General features: G+C 29.5%; 1 protein-coding gene across 2 annotated transcripts; it reads left to right on the forward strand.

Moving 5' to 3' along the window:
• The first annotated feature begins 485 nt into the window (after window positions 1-485).
• LOC132935636 (uncharacterized) lies at window positions 486-14,123 on the forward strand. 2 transcript variants are annotated; one of them, XM_061002227.1, is made up of 9 exons: window positions 486-1,357; window positions 4,389-4,518; window positions 5,258-5,429; window positions 6,428-6,628; window positions 7,177-7,427; window positions 8,531-8,737; window positions 9,967-10,159; window positions 11,451-11,628; window positions 12,991-14,123. In XM_061002227.1, exons 1-8 carry the CDS (start codon window positions 1,037-1,039, stop codon window positions 11,620-11,622), a joined length of 1,647 nt encoding a protein of 548 aa, XP_060858210.1. In that variant the 5' UTR covers window positions 486-1,036; the 3' UTR covers window positions 11,623-11,628; window positions 12,991-14,123. The 2 variants fall into 2 exon arrangements, with proteins under 2 accessions (XP_060858210.1, XP_060858212.1); XM_061002229.1 differs by having other exon boundaries at window positions 517-1,357; window positions 6,440-6,628.
• Window positions 14,124-20,395: the final 6,272 nt, after the last annotated feature.

The raw sequence follows: 20,395 nt of genomic DNA on the forward strand, positions 1-20,395 counted from the left end.
TAGAGATGCACACGCCAATCCGGACGGCGCAATAATCATCAACTTTTCAGGCGTCGAATATAATTATTGTACCATAGTAATATTACATCAAGACGGTTTGATTTCGGCGTACAATATTATAACGCGCGTGCACCGCCGCCGAAAGAAATGTGTAGGCCGCCGTCCGTAATAATATTATTATGTGCGCGCCGCGAGAGTCGTGGTGGCCGCCGTTTTCGTGTCGCTGGCGGCGGAAGTGGAGGAGATGGTGGCCGCCGATATCAGCGTGTCGATGTCTTGCGACGGGGCCGGGCGCGGGGAGTGTTAAAGGGCGAAAGAGCGAGACCTCGGCGGTATAGTGATGTGCGGCTGAGCGAGAGCGGTAACCGGCGTATAGCGAGTGTGCGTAGTGCGTGGTAATGTACGTAGTGCGTATGTGCGTAGTGCGTGTAGCGTGTGCCGTGGATGAGGGGCAAGAGGATGGTCGAAAAGAAGTGAGAGGACGACAAAAAACACGTGCGAGTGGAAAATCAAAAATGCGTACTACAGTCGCGGCGTCATCAACCGGCGATGCGCGTGCGTCCGTCCATGTAGGTACCTATAACAACTTATACTAGTAACAGAGACAGCGCCACAGCGGCAGCCGCCGAGTCTTCAAAACGTTCATCGTATATAGCTTAAAACAACAATATCAACAACAACAACAACAACAATAACAATAACAACAACAAAAATCATAATAGTAATAATAATAATAATAATAATAATATTATAATCGTGTGTTCTTCGTCGGGCATTCACACCCGCCGCTTGCCACCACCACCAAAGCAATAGTACGCGTAGTCGGACCAATGAGAACGGACGGCGTCGTCTCCCCGCCACATCAGGTTTCCCGCGGCCGGGACCCTTCGGCGGCAATATTTAACCAACACTCGCACGAGCCAGGACAATCATTCGGCATTCCGTCGTCGAGACTCCAGCCGCGTGGATGCACATTGCACACTGTCATCTGTTACTTGCAGCGGATCGAATGCAGTCAAGTTATTGACGGACAACTATGATATACACAGACTTAGGAGACAGCCGACAGCCAGCGATGGACGAGGAAGGGCAACAGCGGGGTTTTCAGATACGCGGACACCTGGTGCACGGCATACCGCGAGTCGGCGACTCGAACTACGACCCGGCGTGTCCCACATGCAACCCGGGCTCGATCAACGACATGGACGCGCCAACCGCGGTCGTGGTATCTTCGCCGCCGGCGATCGTGACCACCGCGGTGGCAGTCCCGGGCCCAATCCCGGCGACAAACGACTACAATTATAACGGACCGCTGCAACATGAAATCGGCCCAATGGCTGCTTTACGGCAAAACGGGGTAAATTATTAGAAATATAATATTATACTTTTTTGCATGCGATATTATATATCACTACAAAATTATACTTAGTTACCTATAAGAAAACGCTTATCGCTATAGGGCGCGGATAATTTCTGTTCTGATATTTTATCGTATAGTACGCTATAAGTAAAATGCACATCATGATATATTGTTTCGTTGACATTGAAAATACAAAGGTTTTTTTTAGTTTTCCACTTTATGATTTTTTATGGATTTATTTTACTCGTCTTTCATTGAAAACTGTTGTGGTTTTCTAGAAATATTAAGATAACTTAAAAATAAATGATATTGAAAAAGATAATTATTATTTGAATTTTGGTTCAATATTTTTTGCTTAATATTGAAAATATAAACAAGTCGATATATGCACGTATATACCTACGCGGATATCCTGGATAATATGTCCCGCAGTTACGATAAATTTAATGGTACCTACCTATCTTTTTAGCTGCCGAAAGGTTAAGCACATCATTTTCAGCACGGTTATTTAGTGTAGATAACCACGATAATAAAATAGGAAAACATCGAAAGATCTCTGGCCATTGATATTATTTATTTGTTAATAATCAATGTTTATGATTATAATGATTTCATAGAAATAAATGATTTTGATAATTTTTTAGTGCATATTTGGCCTGTTTTTAGTGTTAGATCCGCGCTCTATTATTCGATATAAACTTGTAAGTTATAAATTATAATATTTCACCGCTTCGTGCGTTTGTCATTGTAATAAGTCGTATTTTATGAACACGGAAGAGACGAGTTATTCACACGCGTTGTTTAGTCCTGTTCGCATAATATTTTATATTCATCTATAACTGTATTACCTGATATTAATTGTTATTATTAATTATTATTTATTTTAGGTGGTTTATTATAATAATTGGTACCTATTTTAATTTTATTTATTAGACATTATTATAAATTATAATTGTTATAATAATATGTTTATTTTTTTTACCGTGGTTTCATTTCACAGCGCGCAGATGTTTTCTTCGTTTTGATTCGTTTATTTCTTAATTTTCGATGTCCACCCATTGTATGGATGACACAGCCGATAACATATTGTCTTATTTCTAAAATGTAGTTTTGGAAAGTTACTATAAGATTATTATAAGTTATAATTATCATTTTCAATATTTCCTTATATTATCGTCGATTAAGATTTTTGATAAGACACAAACATTTTGATTGGTAACTTTTATTATATTCTTGTTTTTGTTTTTACCTAAGCTAAATATGTGATATAGCAACATTTTAGATTATGAGTGGCACGGTAAATGACATAATGGTTTTACAATGATGTGTCTTTTTATATTTTTATGGAACAACGAGAATTTTTTCTCAAAACAAGTTTTAAAAATGACAAATTTCGTTTATTTTTTGTAATTTTAAAATTAATAACTACAGGTAGATATTTCAAGTTGTATAATATATAGGCCATAGGTAAAAATATAGGTGCAAATTGAGTTTTAAATTTGGGGGGGGGGGGGGGGCTGCAAAACGATTTAATCCAACCCGTTGGGCTTCCACACTCCCTTATTAAATTGTACATAGGTGCTAGATATTAATAATATTGTATAACATTTTTTTGTTTTTCAACATACAATTTATCAAACAGTTAATAGAAATAAAATAGCTGTATCAAGGATCCGTAATATATTAATATATATATTATATGTACCTAAATGCTAATACTATAGTTATAAAACCAAAAGGTTCTATCTAGATTATAATAAATTAGCTAGTGAAAAAATACTATTTCATGTTCATTATATCAATTAATAATAATATATACAATAATAATATGATAGTACAATATTACTTATATTATTGTAGGTACCTTGTACCTACATACTCATAAGGACATAATTTATTAACAAAATAAGAATTAATTCTATAAATAATAATAGTACAATAATATTATTTTATTTAACATCACGTGAAAATCGTGAATAATTTTGTTAGTAGATTTTTTATTTGACAACTATTAAAAATAATTCTTTACGAAATATACTGTACACTTTTCTAATGTATAAAAATCGTTTTTTAAATTTTTTGAGGGAGGAGGGGGTGCGATGACACGACCAACTTATAAGTATTGATAATTGGATTTCCATTAATGGTCCAATACGCCGACATAATATTTGTCTTATATAATATTATGTATTTTCATATAATATGAATATTAGTTTTAAAGTATATATACATATTTTTTTTTTATATATTCTCTGTTATATTATATATATTATAATATTTCTTACCGGCCTGCTGGTGGGGTGTATTGATTGCTGCTTATATGAGCTTTTAATTATTTCAGTTATTACTAGCTAATTGAGAAGTACATTGGTCGATATGAATAATAATAGCAATTAGTATTAGGATTATAAAAAGAAAGGAGAGTATAGTAAATTTACTCATCTACATTTATTTATACATAATATTATATACATGTTGAACAGCCCAGTTAAATTTTGAAAATTACTTGTTTCAAAGCTCACATTCCTGAAAAATACTGAAATTCAGTGGCCTCATTTCCGTTTTTGAGAGGGTTGGGCAAAATATTTGACCAGCCCATAATAAAACTTTAAAAAAACCGCTCGCTAACAATTACATTACATTACACTACAATTGAATTTTTATCTCAATACAAATAGCTTTCTTACATAATATTATACTTACTAGTTACTATAGTTAGTATCATGGTTACTTTCATAGGCATAAAATATATCTCACCCATTTTTTTGAGAGATAACAATGACTAAATAATTAATACATAATATAATATAGAGGGACACTTAAATATATATTACCTATTAGCTACTATATGAAGGCCCAAAACTAGCCCATACCCGGCCCGCCAGCGGCCCGCTAATGACAAGGAGGGGGGGGGGGTCAAATGCCCAAATGACCCCACTGGAAACCCCTGATCAAAATTATTACCTATACGCCCACAAATTAATTGTATTAAAATGAAAAGTAAATTTTAATTTTATAAATTTTTCAGGGAATGCTTGCACGTACTGATGATACTTACTCTTTTAGTGGTTTTATCACCGGTATCGCTGTTGTGTTCATATCAGGTGAAATGGCCGGAATCGGAATGCTCGCCGCTCCATGGGCAGTAGTTAACCTAGGTAAGTCTCTAATAGTAATAATTGTACAATTCACTACAATACGTTTCATAATCTACAATTTTATTGTTATTATTTAGAACGATAGTTTGAAAGTAATGGTACAATTTAATACATTTACCTATTACCTATATATATTTAAACTTTGCTACGAAAAAATACGCCATTCTATTGACAAGCCCATAAATATTTTTTCGGTACCTCTACTTTTTATGGTATAACTATAACATAATATTATTAAGTTTGTACGTTTACATTACATTATTAGGTATATAATACTGAAATACTTAGGTACCATATTATTGGAAGTATATTTGTATATGTTAGTACATTTTGAGACTTTTGAATACTAGTAGGCAATACATTTTTAAATTTTGTTTTCTGCAATAGTTTTATTATTACATTACTATATTATATTATATATAAGTACCTATCGATGGGAAACCGAGAAGGCGGTTATTCAAAACTCCAGGTCAAATCTATATAATGCGTATAACCTTCGTTAATTTACTATACACCGATGCTAGTGCAACAATTAGTGTCTATTATTATCGTAATTCAATAGTTTTTTTTTTCAAATACAAGTTAACTTAGTTATTCATTAATGATTAACCCCCCCTCCCCGTTCCACCTAAGAGCGGTGGTGTCTATAAAAACCAGCACGATTTTTACATAGACGTAGATACTATAGATACTCGTTATGACCCGATGGATTATTATGACCTGTGTTCACTGTTTTCAGGATGGATTGGATTTGTTTTATTGGTAACTTTTGGAATTGCAACAGCTTACAGTGCTTGTTGTCTCGGTACCTGTTGGCTAATTCTCGAGGAGAGATATACCCAGTACCGTATCTACCCGATACCAGATCCATATCCAACGATTGCGATGCACGCTGTGGGAAGACGGACTAGGTATTTATATATTAGTATTCACAATCGCCAATAGTAATAATAGGTTATCGCCTTATAAACTGCGATGTACAGCTGATGAACGACGTCTTTCGAATAAATGCATAATTAAAATATATTGCTCTGCTGTACAGTTACTGTACAGTAGGTGTCGAGTGTACCTCGTAATTGAGTAAGTCATTGTAATGTAAGTGTTAAATTATATATATTTATGTATTATGTTACCAGAGTTGAATTTTATTTCACTATTAGTAATACCCACTGCGGTGGTACATTGAATTAATTTGTATATTCTCGTGAATGGAATGTTTGGTTTCAATATATAAATATTCGAATATGCGAAAGTCGTCGTTCCCGGCTGCAGGGTCGTATATATAATTCTTCGACGATATAGTTACTCACACAACTATAATCACAATATTATCACCAAGGCTGGTCATTAACGGAGTTAATTTTATTTAACTTTTAACTTAACTAGTTACTTTCGGCTTTTAATTAACTTAACTGTTAACTTACTAAATTTCTTTTTTAATTAACGTAAAATTAACGAATTAATTTTTCATTTTATGAAGTACCTAAGTTAAGTTAATTTATTTTGTTTCTTATTTTATTATATTTCACTATTTCAGTCAATTTCATTTTCATGTCAAAAAATATTTACCGTGAATTGTTTAAAGTTAAAAATGTATATCATTCGAATCTAACTTATTTGGAAATACTGTATAAAGTACCTATAAACACTATAGTCTATAATTTAGTTATGAGTTGAAAAAAAATTAAGTACGGTAGCGTTGTAAAAAAAAAATTATTATTTTTTAACTTAACCGAGTTAACCTATAGTTAAATCAACTTTAAACTTTTAACTTTTTGTGATTGGTGCATATTAACTTAACTTAACTGAATTAAAAAAAAATCATTAACTTGCACAGCCTTGATTATAACTAATAACTTTTACCAAAAAATGGAGACATTATACATGAATAATTATTATAACTTATTAGCGTCGTTTTTAGCTATGCCACAAGAGCATGTATCAGTATTACACTGTTCGGGTCCGCAACCGTATATTTAATGTTGATTGCCCAGTCAGCCCAGAAATTGTTTTTGGGCTCACATCCGGAAGTGGAATTTTCCACTTGGCTATTTGTTTTTTCAGTGTCCTTAAGTTCACTGATGTTTTTGGAATCTCCTAAAGATTATTGGTAAGCTCCTTTATGCTTCTATAATAGTAAAAAAATATACTAATACATGTGCATTTTAGCGATAAGGTTAACATGTACATCTTATAACTGTCATACTGTACATATTATAGTATATACTATACATAATACATATCTATTAGGTATACAATTACCACATCATACAATGGTTAAGTTTCATAAAACCTTTGTAACTCAGGTGGTACCTAATTAAAACAAATGTACTAACTTTTTTAACTAAATTAATATTACTCTCCGTATAAACTCTAAGATTGTAAAGTTAAATGTATTATTTTTTTGTTACTCTTAACTTTAAATTTAACGTTGTAGCTGTAGGCGTTGAAATAACTCAATTAAATTGTTGTTATTAACTTGCCCGCCTTTAGTTAAGTACCAATATCGGGGATATCGCAGACATGGGTGATATTAAACGCACTAGTATACAGCTGACAGTTATAATGTATCTGTATATTATATTGACTGTACGATGAATGTTAAAATATAAATAAATTATGATTGTTGATCGTGTGATTTGTTTTTGTCTTGAACAGCATTGTTGCCACCGGTGCGTTGCTCACGACAATGACATCCAGTTACTTCATCATAATGCAAATGCTGCTGGACGAACGTATACAAGAAGGCTCGGCGACTGACCAACAAAAAAGTGTGCCAGCCAACCAATTTTTCTTGTCCTTTGGATCAATACTATTCTCTTACGGTGGAGCGGCATCATTCCCAGTGATAAATTTTCAGATGTTCAAACGCGACGAGTTTTCGCACAGCGTGGTAACCTCATTTATCAGTGAGTATAACTGTGGTTATTATTATTAAAAAATGTTATCGTATTTTTGGTGGAGCAAATAGCTGTGGTTGGAAGACTTGACATGGATAGATACTTGCAAACGATTTTGGGGTACCTACACATAAACGTGTATTAGGATTGCTCTGGCAAAGGTACTCGGTTATCGTAACACCCATATAGTCTTTACGATTTTCTGGTAAACTATTCTGTTATTAACACTATGTTAGGTAGGTATTAACTTTTTTTATAGGTACAACATTCTACTTTATTTTCTAAAATAAAATCTGTTTTCTAAATATAATTTGGATTTGTGACCTTCATAATTGTATCTTCGATAAAATATTATGGTCAATACTCTATGCAAAAATCACAAATTTTTGAGGTGAAATTCACGTTACAAGGAATTGGTTTGTTGGAACTTGGCAGTCATAAGTACATTGCTTTTTCTATTGGGCAGGCCTACTTATACTATATTCAATATTGTCTTGTATATATTACAAAATGTTCTTAAAATTATATAAAACAGTGTTGACTACCTGTTAGAAACCACAATAACAGAATATATAGTTTACCGAATAATCGCATAGGTAGGCACGAATGAACGATAACCGATAAGTACTCTGGCAATTTTTAGACAGGGCTATCATCGGATCAACATAGTGCTGGAAAAATTATCTGTAAACCGTGCTTTGTACATGCTATTTTTTAAACACACGCCTCTGTAATATTATTATTTTTCTACAATATCTTAATGTATAGCTAAAACGTAGGTAATATAGGTATCAGTATAACATTGAAATAAATTCACATGTTTATAAATTGCTTTATGATGTTTTACGTATCAATAAAATATGTGATGATACAAATTGTTGTAAATGGGTGAGTTTAGATTTATCTCCCATTTCGATGAATCTATATCTCTATAAACGTGGCTCACATCAGCTCCCGAAGAACTGTTTGACATAGGTATAATAAACTATATATACTAGACCTATATATATACGTATTGGTATTTGTTGCGCCAAACATGACTGATTAAACAAAGTATATACTATTCTGTGTGTGTTTGGTTATTCATTTTTTTATTTTTATCCATGTTCCAGTTTTGACTATTCTGTTCGGGTCAGTTGTTGTTGGAGGATACATCGTATATGGTCATACAATTAATCCAAACATCCTCATGTCCCTCGGTGACTCGTGGCTATCGTGCGCAGCGATTGTTTTGATGGCGGGACATTTAGTTTTAGGATTCGTCATCATGGCTAAACCGGTGACTGAACAAGTGGAATCGTTCTTTAGCTCAACACACGGTAAGCACTTATATAAATTATTGTTGTTAAATCATAATTTATTACGCCGTATTAAAACTATAAAATACGTGTCATTATAATATTCATCACGGCCCACCGCATTTCAACCCCTTTTCCTAGCGGTGATTTTATCAGGGCTTGAAAACGATATAACCCAGTTAAAACTCGTTAAGTTAAGTTAGTATACGAATAATGAGAGTTTACCTTAAAGTTATAAGTTACTTTTCATTGTAACAACTTGTAATTACACATGTTAAATAGAAAAAAACGGGGGGAAGTAGGTAACCGCTCTGCTGTACAGTTGGTGTCGAGTATGTCTCGTCATTGAGCAGTATAAGTCACTGTAATATATGTACTTTGTGTCAAATTTATAAATTATTGCACACGAAAAACGGTTCTGAACGAAGACGGTCTGTCAGCCTATATTAGGTACTAAGTACATTTAATGATATATTAATTGTACTTATTCCTATTAAAATAATTTATTTAACTGTTTGTAAAACAGTAGATTTAATTCATTTTTTCCGAAAACATTTTAATTTGTAAATGTCATTGTGTGTCATCACTGTCATTATAATAAAACAACTAAGATTGTTATTCTTCTTTTAAATATCAAATTTCGATTAAGTATAAACTATTAAAATATTTTTAAAAAACTGTATTTATATATTTTTTAGATTTTTTGGTTACAGTATGGATCTGCTTTTAAAAAACATTGTTTTAAATTTTTAATTCTTCGCTATAAAATTAAAATATTTATAATTTTTGAACTTAAAATTATTTGCCAATTTTCGTGATTTTGATAAATGTTGTTAACATTTGAATTTTAAATGCTTATTAAAAAAAAACTGCTATAAAACTTATGACAACCTAACATAGGAATCTTGTATTACATTTTTTAATTTTTTGACCAAGCGAACACATTTTATCGACATTTAAAGAGAAAAAAATCCAACATGTCAAATGCCAAATGTCTATAAATATCTCAAAATGCGTTTGGTATGTATCTTAGTTAAAAATAATTTAACTTTTTAACTTGCGAATACCCTGCCTTGATAAGTTGAATTTATTTAGTCGATAATATCCATATAATATTATCGAATACGTATTTTGTTTTTTACGAGATAACAGTTATTTTTGTTCAGTTAGTTTGTATAAAGGTGTGAGCCAATCTATACCTACTAACACCGCTTATCAGCACACACTCAAAATGTCAATATTATTTTCAGGTTTTGGTTTTCAACGGTTCCTCGTCCGCATATGCCTATTACTTGCCATGATTGGTGTGGGCGAGTGCATGCCCAACTTCATTAACTTAGTTGCTCTGATCGGATGTTCAACTGTTATACTTGCCACTTTTGTGCTGCCGTCGGTATTCTACTTGAGGTTGTGTGCACAGCAAAGCGCCACTTGGCCTGACAGGTATATTTTATTGTACATGGTATTTTTAATTCAATACAATTATCCTATAACCGCTAGCCAACAATATATTGTCACCATACCATTGTTTAATGGTCAACAGCTATTAAATAATCACACATTTAAACTGAAGTATCGATATAAACGGACATGTAACTTAAGAAGATTTTATACAGTGTTTTAAATTAATTTACCGTTTTTGTTCTTAAAACTGGATAAGCCACTTTTTTATACAGTAGGTCCGAGGTCGACTCTACCCTCATTATTCAGTAATATCACAACGTCACTGTAATGAATAATGTTCAATTTGATTGAAAGATAGATCATTGCTTACTAAAAACGATTCTGAGCGAAAACGATCTGTCAGCTTATAAATATACATATTTTTATTGAATTTTTATTAAATATTTTTATTAGCTTATAAATCAATACTGACATAAAGTATAAGTAAACATGGATACATCTAGTATATGTAAATACATTTTTTTTATTTTTTTTTTTTTATTGGTCTTAAGCCTGGCAAATGAGGCCATTAGCCGGATGGTAGGATGGTACTGTAGAGTTTTTGGGACGGTAGGGAACGGTTGGAGGAACACGTTTTTGTGTTTGGCACAATTTTAAAATGGGCACCCGTAGGTAACTGATATGCCCTGGCGGCCTCTCTCTCCAGACACCGTGACTACTCGAAGTGTCGCCCGTGACCGAGGTTCGAACCGGAGACGGTGCGCGTCGCAACCGACGCCTTAGTCCGCTCGGCCACTCCGTCCCCCGTAAATAAATTGACAGACTCGTAACGTAAATATCTAAAAAAAACTCGTTATTTCTCGTTAAAATATCTAATTTTCTCAACATTTGAACTTAAATTGTTTATAAAAAAAATGATGAATTGTATTTAAGATAGGTAATTATGGTAAATTTTTAAGAATAACTTATGAAGTTTTTCTTATATTTTTTCTTATATATTTTCTTAAACTTTCAAGCGTTACATATTAAATTGAAAATCTCATGAATAACTAAAATAACAACGTAATTTGGACATTTTCGTGATTGTGAACATTTCAGAAGCTTAGAAAAAGAGTAACTGGATTTTAAAAATATTTTGTTGCAATAAGAACAACTAACGAGGAATTATGAACACTGTATAAAATTCAAAGGCTTTTGACTAAGAAAAAATTTGAATTTAAAACGATTTAAAAAAATTAAAGTGACTTAAGACTTTAAGAGTAACTTTTTTTGTTAATTCCAGTAAGAACATTTTATGAAAAATCGTGTTAATTGTATTTGTATTTTTTAGGAGCCTGCCGTGGAAATCCAAATTGTACATGTATGCAATTATTATTCTTGGACTTTCCAGTGGTTTAGGAGCTATGCTTACAGCTCTTTCTGAGTTATTCGACCTGCGATCTCTCATTCCTCATTACTATTACTATTATTTCTATGATTTAGACTATCCTAGTCTTAGCTAATTAATGGTAAGCATCAGTGTAGACATAGATGTTAAATACATTTACTAGTATACTTAGATAACACATTGTTTTATTATGCAAAAAAGGTGAACCTACTTATATATTATATTATATTAAGTTGAGTTAAATATTTATATAAGTTATTTTTATTTCTTAAATTGTTTTCCCGACATTTTTTTTTTGTAATTTACATATTATTGTAATTTAAACAATGTTAATAATAAACATTTTAAAGTTAATTTAAATGCAGGAACTTAGAACGGCATCATTAAGAATATAATGTACATTTTTTTTACATACATTTTTCCTAAATCTTGTTTTTAACACCTTCCAAAAAGAAGCACGATTTTATTTATTTTAATGGAATATCAAATTCCTTAATATCTGTAATCATTAAAAAAAAAAAAAAACTTTGTGGGACTATGGGAATAAGCTAAACAATAGTATTCAGTACACAGTGTATGGTATACTATACATTATAATAAAATACAAATCATTTATTCTGAATATAATATTACTAGCTGTACCAACTGGCTATGGGAAGGATTTTTTTTTTTTTATGTATAATAATATGCAATATTCATACGGCGGATTTAATGCTTTTTGGTCCGTCGCATAACCAGTGTTATACTGTACGTGAAAAGTATAAAATCAAAAACCTGGTTTGACTGTCTTGCTAGATCACCTAAAATGAACATCGATTTACGTGCAGTTTAATCACTTAAGAAGGCACTCCAAGGACAATAACTGTGGAACTATACATTATTTTACTGGAAATAAATAGCCTACTTAAATGAATAAATTTCATGTAAATCGATTGGGGATAATTTTAAGCCTGTATAATATTACATTTTGATCAAAACAACCCAAATAATTGCGTTAAATATCTTTGGAGCTTAAGTTTAAAGGGGCTTAAGAAGGGGTAAGTCCTCTGGCATTTAATTTGTCACGGTTAACGCGTTTGGATTATATATATTATATTTATTATAAATAATTCTATTATTTAACATATAATATTATAATAGTATAAGTTTTTTAATTAAAGGTAATACCTTATAATATATAGTACCTACCACAAATTACCTATGTAATATATTAGTAGTACACTTCTTAGTAGTTTTTTTTATAGATTGATACTTATTTTGTAAATATATCAATAATGCACAACTAGAAATATTATCAAATGCCAAAAAAATTTAACTTTTACATACACAAAATTCAAATTTTAGTTTAATAGGTACTCCGTACTTTAGCAATTTTTGTACTAGTTATTTGAATTTACTTATAAAGTTATTAAAAGTAAAAATATCGTTGTTAAATCTACATTTTATTAAACTAAAATATCATAATTAATATTATTTTTTTCAGTGCACTGCACACAATCAGACTGGTTTAGGATGCACCGGCTGTTGTTTCACCCAGACTACGTGCAAACACAGCTCAACACATCCGTCAACTTTAAAGACTAATATATCCTCCAAAAGCGGCTGCAACTGTAGCCCAAAACATTCTTTAGTGGCCGATCACCGCAGTGATTAGTGCAACTCTTGCTATCACTGTCAACTATTCGTCGTCCGGTGGCAGCCACTAAACCCTCATAAACGGCATCCTAGCAGTTGCATTTGACTGCGGTCACCATAATATTTAGTTTCCATGGATGACTCATAAATTAATTTTGTACACTGGTGCCATAGAATATCACGCCCTTATCGATAAACAATTAAGTTCTAATTGTATAGAACAGGCATACTTTTCCGTTTTTACTCATTGTGGCAGCTAGTGCGATTTCCTTTGTTTCAAATAACAATAATAAATAATAAGTAATAACTAGTGCTCAAATGCCTAATGTTGATTCTGAAAAGATATACATGAGGACTTGTAATTATAAATATACTATATATTATATTATTATTAAGTATACAATAATTGTGGATATTATATTATATTATAATACATTAATACCTATAGCCTTTTATTTTAGTAGCCGTTTTACTATTAATGTTTAAATATAAAACGGAACTTATATTTGTATATTATAAATTTAGTATAACTTAAATAAATTAAAATTAAAACCTAATACATTTATGATCATTAGAAGGTACTTATTTTTATATTCCGAGTGGACCAATGAACATATTTAATTTATAATGATGTGCACTTGTTTTTTTTTTTGTGTTTGGAGACATTTTTTTATATCTAGTAGAAAAAATGCTCCAATCTTACACTTCAATATAATATGTTCTGGTAGAAAATTAAAACAAAAAAATAAAAATTTTTAACAAACCTTGTTTTAGACAAAATCAATCTTGTATTTTCTTGTATCTAATTTACAAAAGAATAACCGCAGATATTAAAAAAAATTGATCGTAAATCCACAATACAAGCGTTTAAATAAAATTCGTGTAAATTGCAAAAAATTTCAAATTATTTTGTAATTAAAAATATTCATCAAATTTGAAATATTCATACCTAAAATTTAAAAATGCAATTTTAAATTTTTTACCAGGTTCTACATACGTATTGCTTAGAATAATATTATTAAAAAAAGTTGAGTACAATTTTACTAATATTTTTTATTAGCGATAAAAAGCTAAAATTTTTACGAAATTGGATATTAATACTAATAATATTAGTTATTTTTGTTGTAATTAAATAAGTATAATTCCTATAATTTTTAAACATTTCACTGTTATATAAATTTTAATTTTTTGAACTCAATGAAATTATCAAAATATTTATTACTTGTAGTTTTTAATTATTTATTTACCTGTAAGCATTTAAAATGTTGAATTTTTTTTAGATTTTTTTTATTTTAAAGTGTTCATTAAAATTTTTAGGCTTGGACTCAAGGCTGTTATGTTTAAAATACAATGTTTTAAACAACTTGATTTAAGCATGTTTAAAACATAAATTTAAAACATTTGTTTTAAACGTTTTGTTAATTATTTAAAATGAATAAAACATATGTTTAAAACGGTGTAAAATCCAAGATGTGTTTTTTTTTTTAAATAAATTATAAAACTGTATTTTTTGTTTTAAATTATCATAATTTATAGTTCTTACTAAAATATAAAAATCCAAACAATTTATAAGTACAATTTGTTTTATACATATTTGAATTAAATATTTTATGAAATTAAATGTTTAAACGAAGATAAATATTATTTTACATTAATTAAACTGTAATATATTTATATAACAAACATATAAATATTCATTAAATTCACGCCGTTATATGGTATATATAATAAATGCCATTTTTTTGGGCAACTATTAATTCCACCTATTGGCTACTGTACTACTAATATTGTAAAATATATTACTATAATAATAATATCAATATAATAAACATACTTAATAACGATAGTGACTGATTGTTTTTCGTGTACATTGATTATGGATATTGTTAAATTGACCATTTCATAGTGACTATTACTGATCGACAATATGAACTCGACACCAGCAAAGCGTACTTGCCCATTTATTTTTTTTTTATTTTACTTGTGTAGCATTTAATTGAATAATATACAAATATGTAATATGTGTGTATAAATTGACAGAGATTTTTTGATATTTCTAACATAAATAACTTAACGTGTGACATGCATATAATTGTATGTAACCATGCTTAAACATTTGAAATTTCGTTCATGTTTAGTAGAATTATTAACTAGGACTATACTAGGTATTTTAAAAACGATCAGACAATGTTTGTTAAATTATTGAATTGCTATAAAAATAATTATGTAGGTACTTAAACATGTTATTATTTAAGTACCTGTAACATAGGTTCCAAAATTATAAACGTTACAGTCTAACGTTTAGTCATTGATTATAAATATTTTGTGGTCTACACCGATAAACTCAGAAGTACCTACACAAATAAGCACACACAATAATAGTTAAAATATAACACATTATTACTGTTTTGTCCAACATTGGCACAGTGACCGTATCAGGCAATCACCCCTGAAGGACCAACATTAAATTATTGTCTACTCATATCATTAATAAAATATTATCGCTTAACCTATAGTTTCTATTTTGCTTTATCTGATAAAGTGTACTAACTAATACTAAATTTTGTTACGCGTTACATACCTACATGTGTACTTAACTTAGTTAATAGTTTTTATATTAATATTTTTTATGTTTATAGTCATAATATTATGCATAATAGAACTATTTATAATCAATTATTCTCGTTATTAAAAACGTATTTCAGTTATCTAAAAATGATGGAATACAACAATAGTTAAAATAAAATGTAGGACGTAGCTATTATAATTATATATTACAGTTTATGACTTATTGTATTTTATTTAAATAAATGTAGTTTTCGATTTAAAATTTTAATATTGGTTGCGCATAAAAACCTTGGTAAAATCTTTTGTAAGTATTGTGGTCTAAATAATAGACGTTATTATGTTGACATTAACTATAATATTATTATTATCATCAGTGGCGTATTTATATGCAGGCACTATAGGCACGTGTCTATACAGCGCCAAATTGTTTAAGGTTTTTCTTATACGTTTTCTGCTATTGTTATTATTATAGTTATTTAGGGCGGCAATTTTCCACAGGCCTACACGTGAGAAACATAATATAAATATGCCCCGGATTATTATTATTAGATACGAATGTTCTTATTAACATTAATATTTTGACTACTGTTATTATAATTAATATCATGTACTATGTCATCAATACAATAATCAATGTAGAATACCAAAAATGTTTGTACTTTGTAGGGAGGCTCATGATAATATACAAACGTTACTAACGCAACGAAACAATTCTGTGGTATTATTTATCAGTTTATCACCTTATATAAATATGACTAAAATCAACTTATTAATCAACAATTCACAGGTTAAAATAACAAAAGTTATACATAATTCTAAATCGACAATTATTGTATTACCTATATTATAAAAATAAAGGTATTGTTAAATGTATTTATATTTTTGTTGAAAGTATATTAATTGATCCAGGGATGCAGCTTTTCTTTTAACTATTTCACATTCACGGTAAAGAAAACCACAACGTCTTATCCGCTGATGGTATTATTAATCAGCCATTCTTACCATTATGCACATTAGTTTGCCTATAGCGTATGTCCCAGGCATTGTTATTTTTATCATAACAATAATAATATATTAGAATGACTAGACTTATCTAATTAGAAAATACATTCGGTTGCTTGAAATAAAATAATATACATAAAAAATATCCAGTCCCTTCTTCAAAACAGTAACAATTTAAAATATATTATTATAAATGTGACAAGCACATTAATTTTTACGATCACAACCAGTTTCGCAGTTACACCTTTTGGACCGTTGATGACCAGCTACTCCTTGTCCTGCTGCAGCCTCACGAAGAATAATTTATTTGTCTTTGATTGTATCCGTGTCATAATCTTATACTAGTTGTTCTATAAACTTCTTTTTACATGACGTGTAATACTGTAATCAGCTAGGTCCTTGTTTATATTTTGTGTTTAAACACACTATACAACACTGAACACGCTCAATATTATGAACCGGATTCATACGATTAATGACCAACTGTGCCCGGTGTTTAGAAGTTTCACTGTTTCAATTAATAGTTAAGACATGCTAGCCTCCATGTCCAACTAACGTATACGTTCTGACTTCTAAGTATAATTTTTAATCAAGACTACAATACTATGGAATGACAATATTGGTGAATCGTAAACATTTATAAAATAATAACATTTAACATATACCACCTAAGTTAATAAATTATACCTAACTCTATAATCTTATTAGGTTATTTGTATTAGTTTATTTTAAGGCACATCCTAAAATAACGATGATTTCCCATGCTTATTTAAACTTGTTTTCAAGGCTGGGCATTAACGAGTTAAAAAGTTAAAGTTAAGTTAAAAAGTTAATTTTATTTTAACTTTTTAACTTAACTAGTTACTTTTGTCTTTTCATTAACTTAACTGTTAACTTACTAAATTTATTTATTAACTAACGTGAAATTAACGAATTAATTTTTCATTTTAAGAAGTATGTTAAGTTAATTTATTTTGTTTTTAATTTTACATTTCACTATTTCAGACTATTTTGTTTTCATGTTAAAAAATATTTACCGTGAATTGTTTAAAGTTAAAAATTTATATCATTTGAATTTAACTTATATGGAAATACTGTATACAGTATAAACACTATGTCTATAATTTAGTTTTAGGTTGGAAAAAAATTAAGTTAACTTTTAACTTTTTGTTATTGAGGCATATTAGCTTAACTTAACTGAGTTAAAAAAAATCATTAACTGGCCCAGCCTTGCTTGTATTGCATTTAACATTTTTAGTAGGTATCTTTACTACGATGATACAATATTACAATAGCAATGATACTATATTAACTAGGCAGGTATATATAAGTACTACATTACATTGTATATTCATTTCATATGGACTATTATGAGTATTGAATAATCATAATATCAACATAAGGCACACAATAGTGTCTTGAAGTCATTGAGGTGATAAGTTAATTGCATTAATAAAATCTGACCCTTACTCTTACGTCTCTCTCCTTATAAAAACCTATCTTTACAAAAAAACATACCAAACGTGGACATAACAAAAATGATTAATGGTTTGTGTCTGTTGTATACTTCAATACTTGTACTGTTTTCATATTTGATTTGATAAATATTTAAACTTAAAATCATTAAAATAGAATACGTATTCTACGTATTTTATAATATTATACATATTATATAATGTAATAAATAACAATTATTAATATACACATTATACACGTCATATAATATTATTATAGGTATAGATACAAATGGCATACAGCATACACTAGTAGACATACTAATTTTTTTCTCGTGTCAGGCCCATCATTATGTAGGTACAATCTTTAAACATAAAATGCATAATATACTTTGTCAGTTATATTATATTATAATACATTATGAGATCTATTTGTCAGTTATATTATAATATAACTGACAAAGAATGCATATGAACGAAAACTGCAAATATAAATATAAAATAGACAAACAAATAAATAAAATAAATAAACAGATTAAAATAATTCAAAGTCAAATAAATGATAACTAATAAATTGTCGTTTTCTGGTTCATATGGTTTCAGTCCAAAAACTAGCTACGTCTTTGTCGTTGTAATTTGCATTTATAGCATCGTATTGTGTGCATGAGTAAGGACAGATTGGAAATTGCATAATATGTTTCATTGCCTGTTCCTTCCCACATTCACAAGTTGTAGATGTTCCTTTTAAGTAGTCCCCATTTCTTCATGTTATCCTTAGTGTGTCCAACTCCTGTTCTCATTCGGTTTAATGTTCTCCAGTTGGACCATTCTAATTAATTTCCTGATTATAACACTTCTATTATACATACTATAATCTACCTACTATATTATATTATGCTGTAAAAAGTAACCACATTTATTTATTATAATTTATACTTTAATATCAAATGAATATGGACATATTATGGTCTATATGTTAGTATACAATATACAATATTGTTTTAACTTAAATACAATTTTTTATAAATCAGATATTTTCTTTTAATTATTAGTATTATTATATATTATAAGAAATATATCGGCAGCTGTGGCCATTATTAGTATAGATACAGTGACAAACAACATTTTTCGAATAACTGATAGGTATTTGAAAACTAAATAACTTCAACAAATACGATAACATTTATTAATTATTTATATATTATTTTATTATTTTATTGATTGAGGGCCTAAAAATATTTAGTATTGGTAGAAAAAAATGTTTTTGAAATAATATGTACATAATACTATCACAGTATTATACCTAATATTATGTAAAAATAATAATATAGGCAAATACCTAATAACCTTAATTATTTATGATTGTATTTTCAAAAAATATCTACTTTGAAAATACACACCACCGAAGAAATGGTTTGTCTCTAAAAGCTTACTTAAGATAAAAATAGATACATTTAATATCACTCATCGACTGGAGTTCTTTAAATCTTAAATGTATAAGTCATATGAAGTGAATCTAGGTACCTATATCAATGCATCGGACGCATCGTAGTGCGGCGGAACAACATGATCAGAATTTATAGAAATCGCTCGCACACGTAGCACACCGTGTAAGTATATTTAAGTACTATACTATTTACCATAGATTTTGCAGATATGTATAATGTCAGTATGCCATGACTTCTCAAGCAAAAGTTGAATAAAATATCGAAGAAAACATATAACTGAGGCTGCAATTGATGTTCATCCGGTCGTTGTCCGCAGAAAAAAAAGCAGCCAAAAATGTTTAATGATACTAACCAGTTTTTATATTAATATGCTCAGTGTTAAGTGTACACGCGTTAATATTATAAAATCTATAATAATATTGCTATAATGCTGACGATCGTAAAAATTATCACTTGCATCATTATATTAGTATGTTATTAGTATGCAAATATAACTAGAAAACAAAATGTATTGCTTAAAATTATAGTATACAACTTAAAATGTTGAATTTCGACACTTTTCACACATTTCGTATATTATGTATTAATATATCGAGTTTATTAGCATTAAGACAATTATTGTAAAAACCAATTACACATATTATTATATAACGAATAAATAATTTTTGTATAATATACATAATTTGTTTTAAACAAATGTATGGGAGTATATTATATATATATGGTGTTGGTGTATACATTTAATATGATAATATGCTATTAATCATTTACATATTTTATA

The sequence above is a fragment of the Metopolophium dirhodum genome, chromosome 1 (genome assembly GCF_019925205.1).
Source record: "Metopolophium dirhodum isolate CAU chromosome 1, ASM1992520v1, whole genome shotgun sequence".
NCBI lineage: Eukaryota > Metazoa > Arthropoda > Insecta > Hemiptera > Aphididae > Metopolophium > Metopolophium dirhodum.